Source organism: Malus domestica, chromosome 13, assembly GCF_042453785.1.
Source record: "Malus domestica chromosome 13, GDT2T_hap1".
In the NCBI taxonomy this organism is placed as follows: domain Eukaryota; kingdom Viridiplantae; phylum Streptophyta; class Magnoliopsida; order Rosales; family Rosaceae; genus Malus; species Malus domestica.
Window position 1 is genome coordinate 32459519 of NC_091673.1, and position 12077 is coordinate 32471595.

The 12077-nt window shown below is 36.1% G+C and overlaps 1 protein-coding gene across 1 annotated transcript; it reads left to right on the plus strand.

Moving 5' to 3' along the window:
* The first annotated feature begins 10526 nt into the window (after positions 1 to 10526).
* Positions 10527 to 11465, plus strand: LOC114820436 (uncharacterized). The gene has a single exon (XM_029091060.1). The coding sequence runs from the start codon at positions 10527 to 10529 to the stop codon at positions 11463 to 11465; it is 939 nt and encodes a 312-aa protein (XP_028946893.1).
* Positions 11466 to 12077: the final 612 nt, after the last annotated feature.

Here is a 12077-nt window from a genome sequence, read left to right on the forward strand (position 1 = left end):
CGGGTTTAATTGGGCCCATTGGGCCTAAACCCATTGGGCTTTTATTCAAGCATTGGATGACTTGAAATATATAAAAGCCCAAAGCCCAAATCCAACACAAGAGGCCGGCCACTTTAAGTGGAAAGGGAGAGATATTTAGTCAAGTGGTTGACTAGGTTTCTTTTTGTCTATATAAGGAACTTTATAGAGATATTGTTCATTAGGGTTTTTGAAGTGTTAAAACAACAAAGAGGCAAAAGAAAAATAGCTCTCTAACACTACAAAGGCCGACCACCTTAGGGGTGTTTTTACTAACACATCTTTCACCCTTTTGGTTATTCCTTCATCCTTCTCACTACACTAGTGGGTGAGGATCTTTAGAGGTTTCCTACTTTGGAAACTTGAAGAGAACCTAGGAGCACTCATTCTAACAAAGTGGAGGAGGCAAGGAGAGAAGCTAGGCTCAAGGAGTTCAAGGAACAAAGGGCTTGGAGGTGGTCCATCCTTGGTCTCAAGTCTAGATCAAGAGGTATTAGACTAAACCTTCACTTTGTTCTTCTCTAAAATTGTTTTGATGCATTATATATAAACCTATGAACCTTGAAGGGGATTTGCATGACTATAGCTTTGATAATTTGTTATAAATGCTTCCGCTGCTTTCGTATATTAAATTTGATTTGTATATGCATGTTAGTCATTTTGAAATCCCTATATGTGAAAACTCATAATTTTCCCTTCAAGTGGTATCAGAGCCAAAGGTTTATGTATAATATGTCCTTTTGGATTTTATGCATATGGGTATTAATATTATGTATGACATAATTATTGCTTCATTCAAAATATGTTTATCTTTTGTTTTTCAATAGTTGAAAAATGTTAGTCAATAGTTGAGAAATATATGTATGCAAAAATGTTTTGTATGCATGAATGAAAAATGAGTTTAGAACTAGTTTGACATATTATTTCTTCATTTAAAGTATGTTTGTCTTTTGTTTTTCAATGGTTGAAAAATATAAATCAAGAGTTGAAAAGATATGCATGTAAAAGTTGTTTTGTATGCATGAATGAAGAATAAGTCATGAACAAAATTTTGGGGTTTTGAACCAAAAGGGAGGGCACGGTTTTGGGGGTGGTTTTGGGTTGTGTTTGTGTTTTATTGTAAACCACTCACACATCCTTTTAAAGCTAGAAAAAAGGGTTCTTGTCACTTTTGTTTTTGGGTTTGAAAAATCACCAAGAATATACAAATCTTGAAAATGTGTTCATGGCTTTGTTCTTGGTGTTCATGGTTTGGTTTTAGGTGAAAATGGTTTTCTTTGGTTTTCATGCATTGTTTTGTGGTTTTGGATGATGTTCATACCATCCATAACCATATCATATATTTATAAAACCCTAGACTTGACTAGGAGGATTTCCATCACCTTTTCCCTAAAGTCTTTGAAGCAAAACCAAGTGACAAGCAAAATTTAATTTTTTCTACATAATGTGGTTTTTGATGCATGTTGTGTAAGAGTGTGTAAGAAACCTCCCATCCCCTTAATGTGGCCGGCCTCCCTAGTGGATTTATCCACTTGTGGGGCTATTTTGTAATCTTTGAAAAGTTGATATTTATTTTTGAGTATTTACGGTTTGATCCCTAACTTTTTCATATTTGATTTTAATTTTGTTAGTTGTTTAAACTCATAATACTATTATGCCCATATGCACTAAATCTAAATGTTCATGTTGCATTCCATTTTGATTATTTAATATGATTAAGTAGTTAGAAAATGGATGACTTTGGACTTATGCCTTAAACGATAATTGAGCTATGAGATAAGGCGCTAAAATCAAATTGTTTGAACCTTGGGAATGTGTTTTAATTACTGTTTAATTGGACCTTGTCACGTTTGACGTTAATCTATCTCTCCCCTTTTAGTATGTGTAATTTATAGGAATTTGTACAAATCGGTTTGTAATTCTTATTACTTCTTAATCTCTATTCGTTAGTTGATTCCCTCTAGTGCTAGACTAGAGTTTCTTTAACTATTGGTAAGGAGACATAACTAAAAGAGGGTTTTGACATGAGATTAAAGATTAAATGGGTCCAATGCCCTAATTAGCAATGAATGATTGTCTTTCATTTCTAATGGCTCAATGAAAATGTTTTAATTGGATTGATAAGCACGTAATTAAATTGACACAACCTCCCCGAGTTTATATTCAACAATGTTGGCTTGTTGTTGCAATAACCTAATAAGTCCATGGTCATCCAGGAGCCTAAGATAACTATAAAGTCCAATTTAAAAGGAATGCAAAAACCTTAGTAGTAGTAGTTACTTCCAATATTTGAAAAATTAGTTTTTGATATTGATTTGTTTTTCTTAAAACAAATAGTGGGAGTATCATACGCTACTAAACTATAATGAATACAATTAGTAGTTATATATATCTCCAATATTTTGAAAAATGTTTTGATATTGATTTGTTTTATGAAAACGAATAGTGGGGATATTATATGCTACTAAATTCATTAAACTTTGGACTAGTAGTTGTAATAGGACATTATTTATTTGAATGTGATTAAATAAATAAAATTGATGAGACCTTAAAATCCCTCAACCAAACAATATTAAGTTGTAAGCGTAAGAGTGCTTTGAACACTTTTTCGTGGCCTTCCACCGTGGTAGGCTCCAATCGTTTATGACTTGTACACCGCCTTCACCCTATAATGGGGGAGTGCAAAGTCCATGCTTATATTCAGGAGGAGTTTATTTAAAACATTTGATGAGGTGAAGGTAGGCAACGAGTGTGGCCAACATCGTATAATCATGAGGTCATGCTTGAACCCCTATCTAAACCGGCATGGTGGGAAAGAACTTAACTAAGAGAAATGGTGCCAACATCGTATAATCGTTAGGCATTGTTCTCTAGAGGCCAAAAAGATGGGTAATCACAAGAGGTTGTTGTGAATGGGTAAGTGTACCCTCTCATTATTATTTTTGCTAGCCAACATCGTATAATCGTGAGGTGGGCTTGGTAATAGTGAGCCTCCCATAACCCGCTAGGAGCTTTCTTTGAAATCTCCCGGATTCCATCTTGAGGGATATGGAATTTGCCAAAAATGGTGGGTGGTGTCATTCGGTTTAAAGACCCGAATCGTTTGACTTAATCAACAATCAATCTAATTATTTTATTGTTTATGTATATAGATATGGTTGGAAGCACACTCGCGAAAATACTCGACAAACATTACCTAGAGGGGCACAATTTCCCATCATGGTATCGTAATGTCAAGATTCTCCTAACATTGGAGAAGATTGTTTACGTGCTAGACAAGGCTCCACCTCACATACCTCTCGGCCCTGAGGCTACTGAGGATGAACGTGCTAAGTATGACAAGCACGTTGAGGATGACACACAAGCCAAGTGCTATATGTTGGCTTCCATGAATGAGGAGCTACAGAGACAGCACGAGGGCATGGATAGTGCATCTTCCATAATACTCCATCTTACGGAGTTATATGGTGAAAGGACGCGCAACCGTCGCTTTAGCACTGTTTGTGAACTTGTGAAGACCAAGATGGTCAAGGGGGCTCCAGTACACCAACATGTACTGAAGATGATAGGATTCATTGAACAACTGGAGAACCTTGGTACTCCACTTGACGGGGAATTGGCCCAGGACTTTATATTGGCTTCTCTTTCTGATTCATTCTCGCAGTTTGTAATGAACTACAATATGAATAAGATGGATAGTACTCTCTCTGAGTTACTAAATATGTTAGTAACTGCTGAGAAGACTATGAAGAAAGAGAACGTTGTAAGGACTGCTGCAGTAGCCTACAACAAGCCATCCTCTTCCAAGGCCAAGCCGCAAGGCAAAGGCAAAGGGAAGGAGAAGAAGTCACCCACTCCTAAGTCGAAAGGAGCAGTGAAGAAAAAGAAGGCAATGGAGCCCAAAGGGACTTGCCACCACTGTGGAAAGGAGGGGCATTGGAAGAGGAATTGCAGGTTATACCTTGCAACTCTTAAGGACAAGCCACAAGGTATGGTTTATGTTCTTATCTTCAATTCTAAATGTTAGATCTTCTAAATATTTATATTTGATATAAAGGGCTAATCACTTGTATAATTGTATATAGGTGGAGGAGCCAAGTAGAAGAGGAACAAGCAAGGAAAATGTGGAGAAGGGTTCGGCCACTATATTTTTTGCTTACTACTTAGGAAGTTTGTTAGGCATTATAAGATAGTCTTTAAAACTTTCTTATTTTGTTAAGAACCTTTTATGTGGCTTCATATGATGGAAGATCACTATTAGTGCCTAAATGTATAAAGGTATTTGAATTAGTCTCTAAATGTATAGAGCTACTACTTTTTGTATTAAACATTATGAATGTTTGAAATATCATATTAATGTAATGTGAAGAATGCCTTTTTAAAATACTATTTCCTTAAAGTAGTGTTATGAATTGAAAATTGTCTTGTTGTAGCCTAGATGAGATACAAGATTTATATCACTTATTGTAATGTGATAAACCAAAACTTTAGACTTATCAATTATGGATAGATCTCACATGTAGGACATAAAAGGATACAATGAATCTTTAGATTTGGTTCCATTTGTCTACCTATGAGTTCTATATGAATTGACAAAAGTCTAGAGAATCCTTTCTTGATGAAAAGGAAGATCACATTATAATGATATAAGTAATAAGAAAAACGTTTCTTATATGGTTATCACTTGAAACACAATGATCAAGATCACTCTTGATTCAATTAGTAGTTTTGAACAACTAATTGGGCATTCTTTAAAAAGGTTTTAAAATGTCAATTGTGTTAGTGATTAAACCAAGAAACAAGTGTCTAAATCTATAAAATGTTTAAAGACTTTAGTCACTTAATAACAAGACATTAACTTAGTGAAGATTGAAACAAATGAGCTTGAAAAGTTTTTTTTTTTTTTTAAGCTACCACACAATGTCTTCTACCAATATAATCCACTTTTATACATTTTGAATGTATGAAATGATTTCTCATTAAAGTCATGAGAAATAGTGGGAGGTGTGAAAATGGATATAAACTTGAATATGATTGGTTTATAGTTGTCTAAAGGATAATAGTACTTGACTATTATTAAGAGTTTGCAATTTTAATTGTTAAAAGACTCAAGCTCTTCAAAACATTAAAATTCTATGTTGTGTGACATTCTAAAGAATAGTCTTTGAATGTTGGTTTCGTCAACCTAGCATAAAATGGTTATATGTTGGGAGTTGTCCATAATTCTCTTTTATGAGAACAAGCTAAATAACCAAGCATATGGACAAGTTGATGAAACAAAAGGGAATAAGTTTCAAAATGAGTCACAACATATGGTTTAACAACAAGACAAACCAAATTCAACATCTCATGTAACAATATTGCTCTATGTAGTTTTAATAAAGAATTATATCAACCACCTAGAAGGAATGGTTGAGTTTCTATATCCTTAGTAGGAGCCATGCTTCCACTAAAGACTTGGATAATTCTTATATGACTGCATTAAAGGTCTTAGTATGACTAAAACTTGAAGTATGGTGTATGACACCATAAAATTTAAATGAATAGACTTAATGGAACAAGTCACACATTTCAAATGGAATTACTTGAGAAGGAATTCTTTTGTGTGTGATTCATTTAAGTTAGTGGGAGCAATATGCATTCAAATCAAGAAAATATAATTGTTATTTTTGAATGAATCCTAAGTTACAACAAGGCCAGTGGGAGTGATGTTATAATTTGAGCAACATGATGTGAATAAAGTCTATTTGATAGACTTGATAAAACATAAATGTTACTCGAAAAATGACAAAACATGACATGGTCAATTTTGAAGTATAGACTTGAAATTGGACTTATTGATATAGCAAGGCTATCTCAATGATGTTGTATGGGAATTAAATCTCAAATGTTGTAGATTTAAGAAAGCTTTTTCCTATGTGATAGAAAATCACTTTCATAACCCTAATAATGAATATGTCACAAAATCACAAAAGGGACACATGTATAGACTTGTGAAGTAGATATCCAAAGGTGAAGAACCACATGGTTGTCACTTTAAGATATTACTATATCCCAGGATTAGAACCAAAGCAACTGATAGAGTATTATTGCCTTTAAGAAAGAAATATCAGAGTGGGACTCTGGAAGCATGCATTCACTTAGGTTATTAACCAGAATGAAAAATAAGCCATTTTAACAAATGGAACTTCATAATGGATGAAGTACTAATCATATGAATGAATTGTTAGTATTGTACTACAATGGTCTCAAGGTTGGAGCAAAGTTTGTATTGATGCGAAATATATAAGCACACAAATTAAACCCTCTTTTTATCAATTGTAGTAAAGTATGTAAGTAGGGTATCGTTCTAGGCCGGGGATTAGGAGGGATTGCTAATCTATTCTAAATTAATTTAGAATTATTAAACAAGACTCAAGGACACAAAACTAGGCTAAAAACTCTAATAACTCGAAACACACTTAGAATGACTCAAAATAATGAAAACAATCAAATTAGACACTAGGAACTGAAATGGACGGAAATTGAATTAAAAGACTAACAACAATGAAAACTAACTAAATAATATAATTTAATAATGGGGGGGGTTTGGTTTTGACAAGAAGTAAATTAAACTTAAATAAATTACAGAATTGACAAAAGCATGAAATTAAGGTGAAAGGATAGGTGACGGACTAGCTAGAGGGTTCTTCTCCACACATGACACATATGCAACCTAAATTGATTTTCAGTTGTTCTTTCAATAAATTGTAAATCTCAACGCCCCAAATTAACCGTGAATTGCACTAATTAACCCTCAGTTTTTCCACAAGTTATTGGGTTAGATGATTGCATACGACAACCCAAAACATTCCCTACAAGTTCCCTACATGAATTGCATAATAGAGATACAAGCAAGAATCATTAAGTTCTATGAAAAACATAAGCATTGACGAGGCACTCGTTACTATGATTTGCATGAAACTTATGCCAAGAATTTACTTAACGTGATTGTGACTAGCAACCTTCACTACTTGTGAATATAAGTTCATAACGATTAGGTGAAACTCCCTTATATTCTAGCGTCAAATTCATGCATGTAAATTAAGTATGCATTCTTAATCGACATACAAAAATAAGCTATCAATCAAGCAGTTAAGCAAATTAAATCACAACTCAGAAATCACAACTGAAGGTAATCAATTCATATTACAAATATATTCATGGCTTTGAATTAACCTCTAGCCAAAATAAATTTAGTTACACATTATTAAAACAGAAATAAAATATAAGTTTGGAAAGATTTAACCGAGAGAGAAGAGTGCTTCAGTGCTCTGTCTGCCCAGCCTTTGAACCCCTGCCTCTGACCTCTATATTTGTTTATCCCTCCAGTCAGTCCTCCCGTGCTGCTCTCTGTTTTCTGATCCCGTCAGTCTCTCTCACCCCTCTCTCTCTCTCTCGGTTTATGCTGGTCTGTCTCTTCTTTATTTTCTGCTTCTGACCTCTGTCAGTCTCCCCCCTCTGCTCTCTGACCTGCCCTCTTATTCCCCCATTTCCTGCGCCTCTCTCCCCGCATCTACATCTTTATTTTCTGCTTTTTCTCGTCCTCTGCCCGTGTGGACCGTGCTTCTCTCTCTTCACAACATGAATCATGATGATGTTTCAAACATCATCATGACTTATCATTATTATTTTTTTTAATTTAATTTAAAATCTGATCTACACAGACAGTTTTGACGAATTTATTACATAAAATTTCACTTGTTCTATTTTTATTTTCTTTGCATAACAAATCCTATAAACACAAAAATAACGTAAATAGCTCAAAAATATAAGGAACTAACTAAGAAAAGACGAGTGAATTCGAAGTAAAAATATATATAAATATGATCTGATCATGTATAAAGTATACAAACGAAATATATGACGATATATTGTTTTAGAAACTGCTTCAAAAAGGTGTTTTGAATGAAGGGGTTCTTATAGAACCAATGATTGAATCCAAACCATAAGGTCGTTAGTAGGATACTACGACGTAATGGGGCGATAGCTCAAGCCATGGAATCAAGGTCTCATCAAAGTATTCGAACACAATAAAGAGACATCATCAAATGTTTTGGAAACATTTGATAAGAAAATCCCTTTTAAATAATAAAAGGGATTAATACATAACCAAGTTAACCTACGAGCATAAAGCTCTCTCAACAAGATGTATAAGATACACTAGTGATTGACTTTAGTGCAAGTGGGAGATTGTTGGAAATATGCCCTGAAAGTCAATCTTTGGAAGAAACCTTTCAGGACAAATAAATCGATGTATAGATGAATCTTATACATCAAAATGGCAAAGATACTAATTAGGACTATCTCAATAAACGATATATGTCCTAAATAGTGTATCCATGGACAATGGATCGATTGAAGAAGTAATCTAATGATGTTAGACTACAGAGACCTTCTTCACATAACCAAATGTCCAAAAAGGTTCCTGGTCATTGGATTGTCGAAGGGATACTGACAATGCTTAGACCGGTACATACTGTGTCTGCTTCAAATGGAAGGATGGAAAGTCTCATCCCATTCGTGTTGTGACACTAAGACAAGTATGTAGGTGCTCATTAAGGGAATGAGTTCACTGAACACAATCGAACGAGAGTACTTGCATGGAGGTCTACTCACATGTCAAGCAAGTAACTCTAATGGTTGGAATAATGTAAGTAGTCCTTTGACCTGAGGCATCGTCGTTGTCTTGTGGTTAAGTACTTAATCTTTGATTATGTCAAAGTCTCCCCATTCGCGGGTGTCCACGGCATAATTGGGGTTAAGCCACTTAGTCATGAAGGCAAGTGTATGCGCAACAAGGAATCTCTAATCCTCGATAAGAGAGGAAGAATACTCTAAGATATGATTCGGGAATCTTCGGCCGAAGTATCGAGCGTAATAAAGGAAAGCGTTCCTATACGACTCAAAAGAATCATATAAGAAGGAATAATCACATTAGGGGTTTGACATAATATTTTCATACCCTAGTAATGTGATTGAGAGTATTGTTTTAGAGAAGGATCGAATTACATTGTAATTCCAACTGAATAGGTTTTCCGAACAAACTTCTACATTAGCTTGGGTAGCCATGATATATAGTTATATGTCACTCATGGCTTGTGAGTTCTTCTAAATGATTAAATGTAGTCGTCAAAGAAGAAGGTGAATTAAAAGTATGTTTTAATTCACTAAGTGATTGGATTAAATATAATCAATTGGATTGGTGCCAATCACCTCACTGCCTTGCTAATTAGAACCTAAAAGATTGTTCACCAATACACTATTGTAGTGAGTAACTAATGGATGATGGAAATAATTAATTGGATTAATTAAGTGTTGTGATTAATTTAGAAAGTCTAAAGAAATCATAAAAGCGATAAAGATCGTTTTGGGCTTAAAGAAATGTTCGGGTTTAATTGGGCCCATTGGGCCTAAACCCATTGGGCTTTTATTCAAGCATTGGATGACTTGAAATATATAAAAGCCCAAAGCCCAAATCCAACACAAGAGGCCGGCCACTTTAAGTGGAAAGGGAGAGATATTTAGTCAAGTGGTTGACTAGGTTTCTTTTTGTCTATATAAGGAACTTTATAGAGATATTGTTCATTAAGGTTTTTGAAGTGTTAAAACAACAAAGAGGCAAAAGAAAAATAGCTCTCTAACACTACAAAGGCCGGCCACCTTAGGGGTGTTTTTACTAACACATCTTTCACCCTTTTGGTTATTCCTTCATCCTTCTCACTACACTAGTGGGTGAGGATCTTTAGAGGTTTCCTACTTTGGAAACTTGAAGAGAACCTAGAAGCACTCATTCTAACAAAGTGGAGGAGGCAAGGAGGGAAGCTAGGCTCAAGGAGTTCAAGGAACAAAGGGCTTGGAGGTGGTCCATCCTTGGTCTCAAGTCTAGATCAAGAGGTATTAGACTAAACCTTCACTTTGTTCTTCTCTAAAATTGTTTTGATGCTTTATATATAAACCTATGAACCTTGAAGGGGATTTGCATGACTATAGCTTTGATAATTTGTTATAAATGCTTCCGCTGCTTTCGTATATTAAATTTGATTTGTATATGCATGTTAGTAATTTTGAAATCCCTATATGTGAAAACTCATACTTTTCCCTTCACACACTTAATTTCGTCTTGCACTTATTGTTATCTAGTGCTCTAGTTGGATTGGTCTTTGTTTATTCGCACTCCTTATATTAATATTGTTTTTGCACTGTGCACATGGCTACATAACCTTTACGTGACGGCCAACATGCCTCGATCTAGATCGGAGTATGTCAAAGTTAGTATATGATTTTTTTGTTAAAATTCAAAGTATTAAAGTATTTTTCATTAGTTTCCTAAATAAAAAACCCCGGACAATCAGGCCGAAATGGGTATTACCGTAAATTCTGTAATTCCAGACGGCAGTCGATAGCTTTCCTTAAACTCCTCATAAACTTCAAAGGGCAGTGAAGGTGGAGTCATCCGTCGACAGAAAATGTCGGAAACAGACGGCGTCTTCTCCCACGATCACCGATCAACGATTGTCAAGGTTCTCCTCGATTCCCTCAAGATTTTCCAAAAAAACAAACTGACTTTCGTTTCCATTTTTGCCCTCACGACCCTCCCGCTTTCCCTTCTCCTCTTCTCCCTCTCCCTCTCCTCGCACCCCCTCAAATCCCACATCTACCACCTTGAATCCCTCGCACGCCTCGCCCCCACGCGATTCGAGGCCCGCCAGGTCTGGAAGGAGTCCCGCGACGACGCCATCTCGCTCCTCCGCATCAAGGTCGTCTTCTTCTTCCCCTCCTACGCCCTCTCACTACTCGCTTCCATCGCCGCCGTGACAGCCGCCTCGACATCAATCCATGGAAAACGCCCCACTCTCCGCTCATCCCTTAACGCCGTCAAGATCACTTGGAGAAGGCCGTTAGTCACGTCCATCTGTATCTACGCGCTGTCGATAGCGTCCGCACTAGTGCTCCGCACTTTGTCAACTGTATTCAATTCGTCCTGGTCCAGATTGGTCATCATGGTTCTCGGGTCGGGTCTGGAAATATACCTGATGGGGATGATGGGCCTGGGGCTAGTGGCGTCGATTTTGGAAGAGAGGTACGGGTGGGATGCAATTCGGGTCGGGTGGGAGTTGATGGCGGGTAAGAAGCTATGCGGGTGGGTGATGTCGGGCATGTTCGTGTTGTTTACGTGGGCGGTTGCGAGGAAGCTGGAGGAAGTGATGGATGGTGAGGATTTGATGGAGGGATCATCGACGGCGACGCTGACGAGGGTGGTGGTGGGCATTGAGGATAAATTGGGTTGGGTAATTTTGTACGGGTTAGTGGTGCTTTGGGGGTACGTTGTTACCACGGTTTTTTACTGCGACTGTAGGAAACGCCACGTAAGTGGAGGTGGTGAAAATGAGGACGGCCCTGATTGAATTCTCTGCTCTTCAGATCCAACTCCACATGAGGTTTTTTTTTTTCTTTTTTCTTTTTTGTTTTTCTTTTTTGAAATTTCTTTTTGGGAGATACATAGTTTTTTGTCATTTTTAAATGTAATGGGATAGGATTGAAATAATGTTTTGATTTGGTTTGTTGAAGAAGCCGACAGACAGACTATATTCTTTTGGGTTGACATGTTTTGCATTTGAATCCAATTTATAGATCATCCTCACATCCACATGTATTGTTTTTCTTTTCCTAATGTGATTCAACAAGTAATGGGAAAACTGTTTCAATAAATGTAAATACAAGATTGGATGATGGATGAGATTTGTTACCCACTCTCATTGTTTATTGAAAAGCTAGCCTTAGAATTGTATGGGCAATACTACGGACATCAATATTTTAGATCAATTATGTAAATCATATGACATGATTGTTGATAATAAATTTTATTTTATTTTATTTTTTGAAATTAATTAATAAATTAAACTAGGGCCAAGCCATGAGCGGCGAAAAACCAGCAAGAGCAAACAAGCAAAGAAAACAATACAAAGTGAGAGAGGGAATACAAATGACGCGCCCAAACCCACTACAACAAAATACTA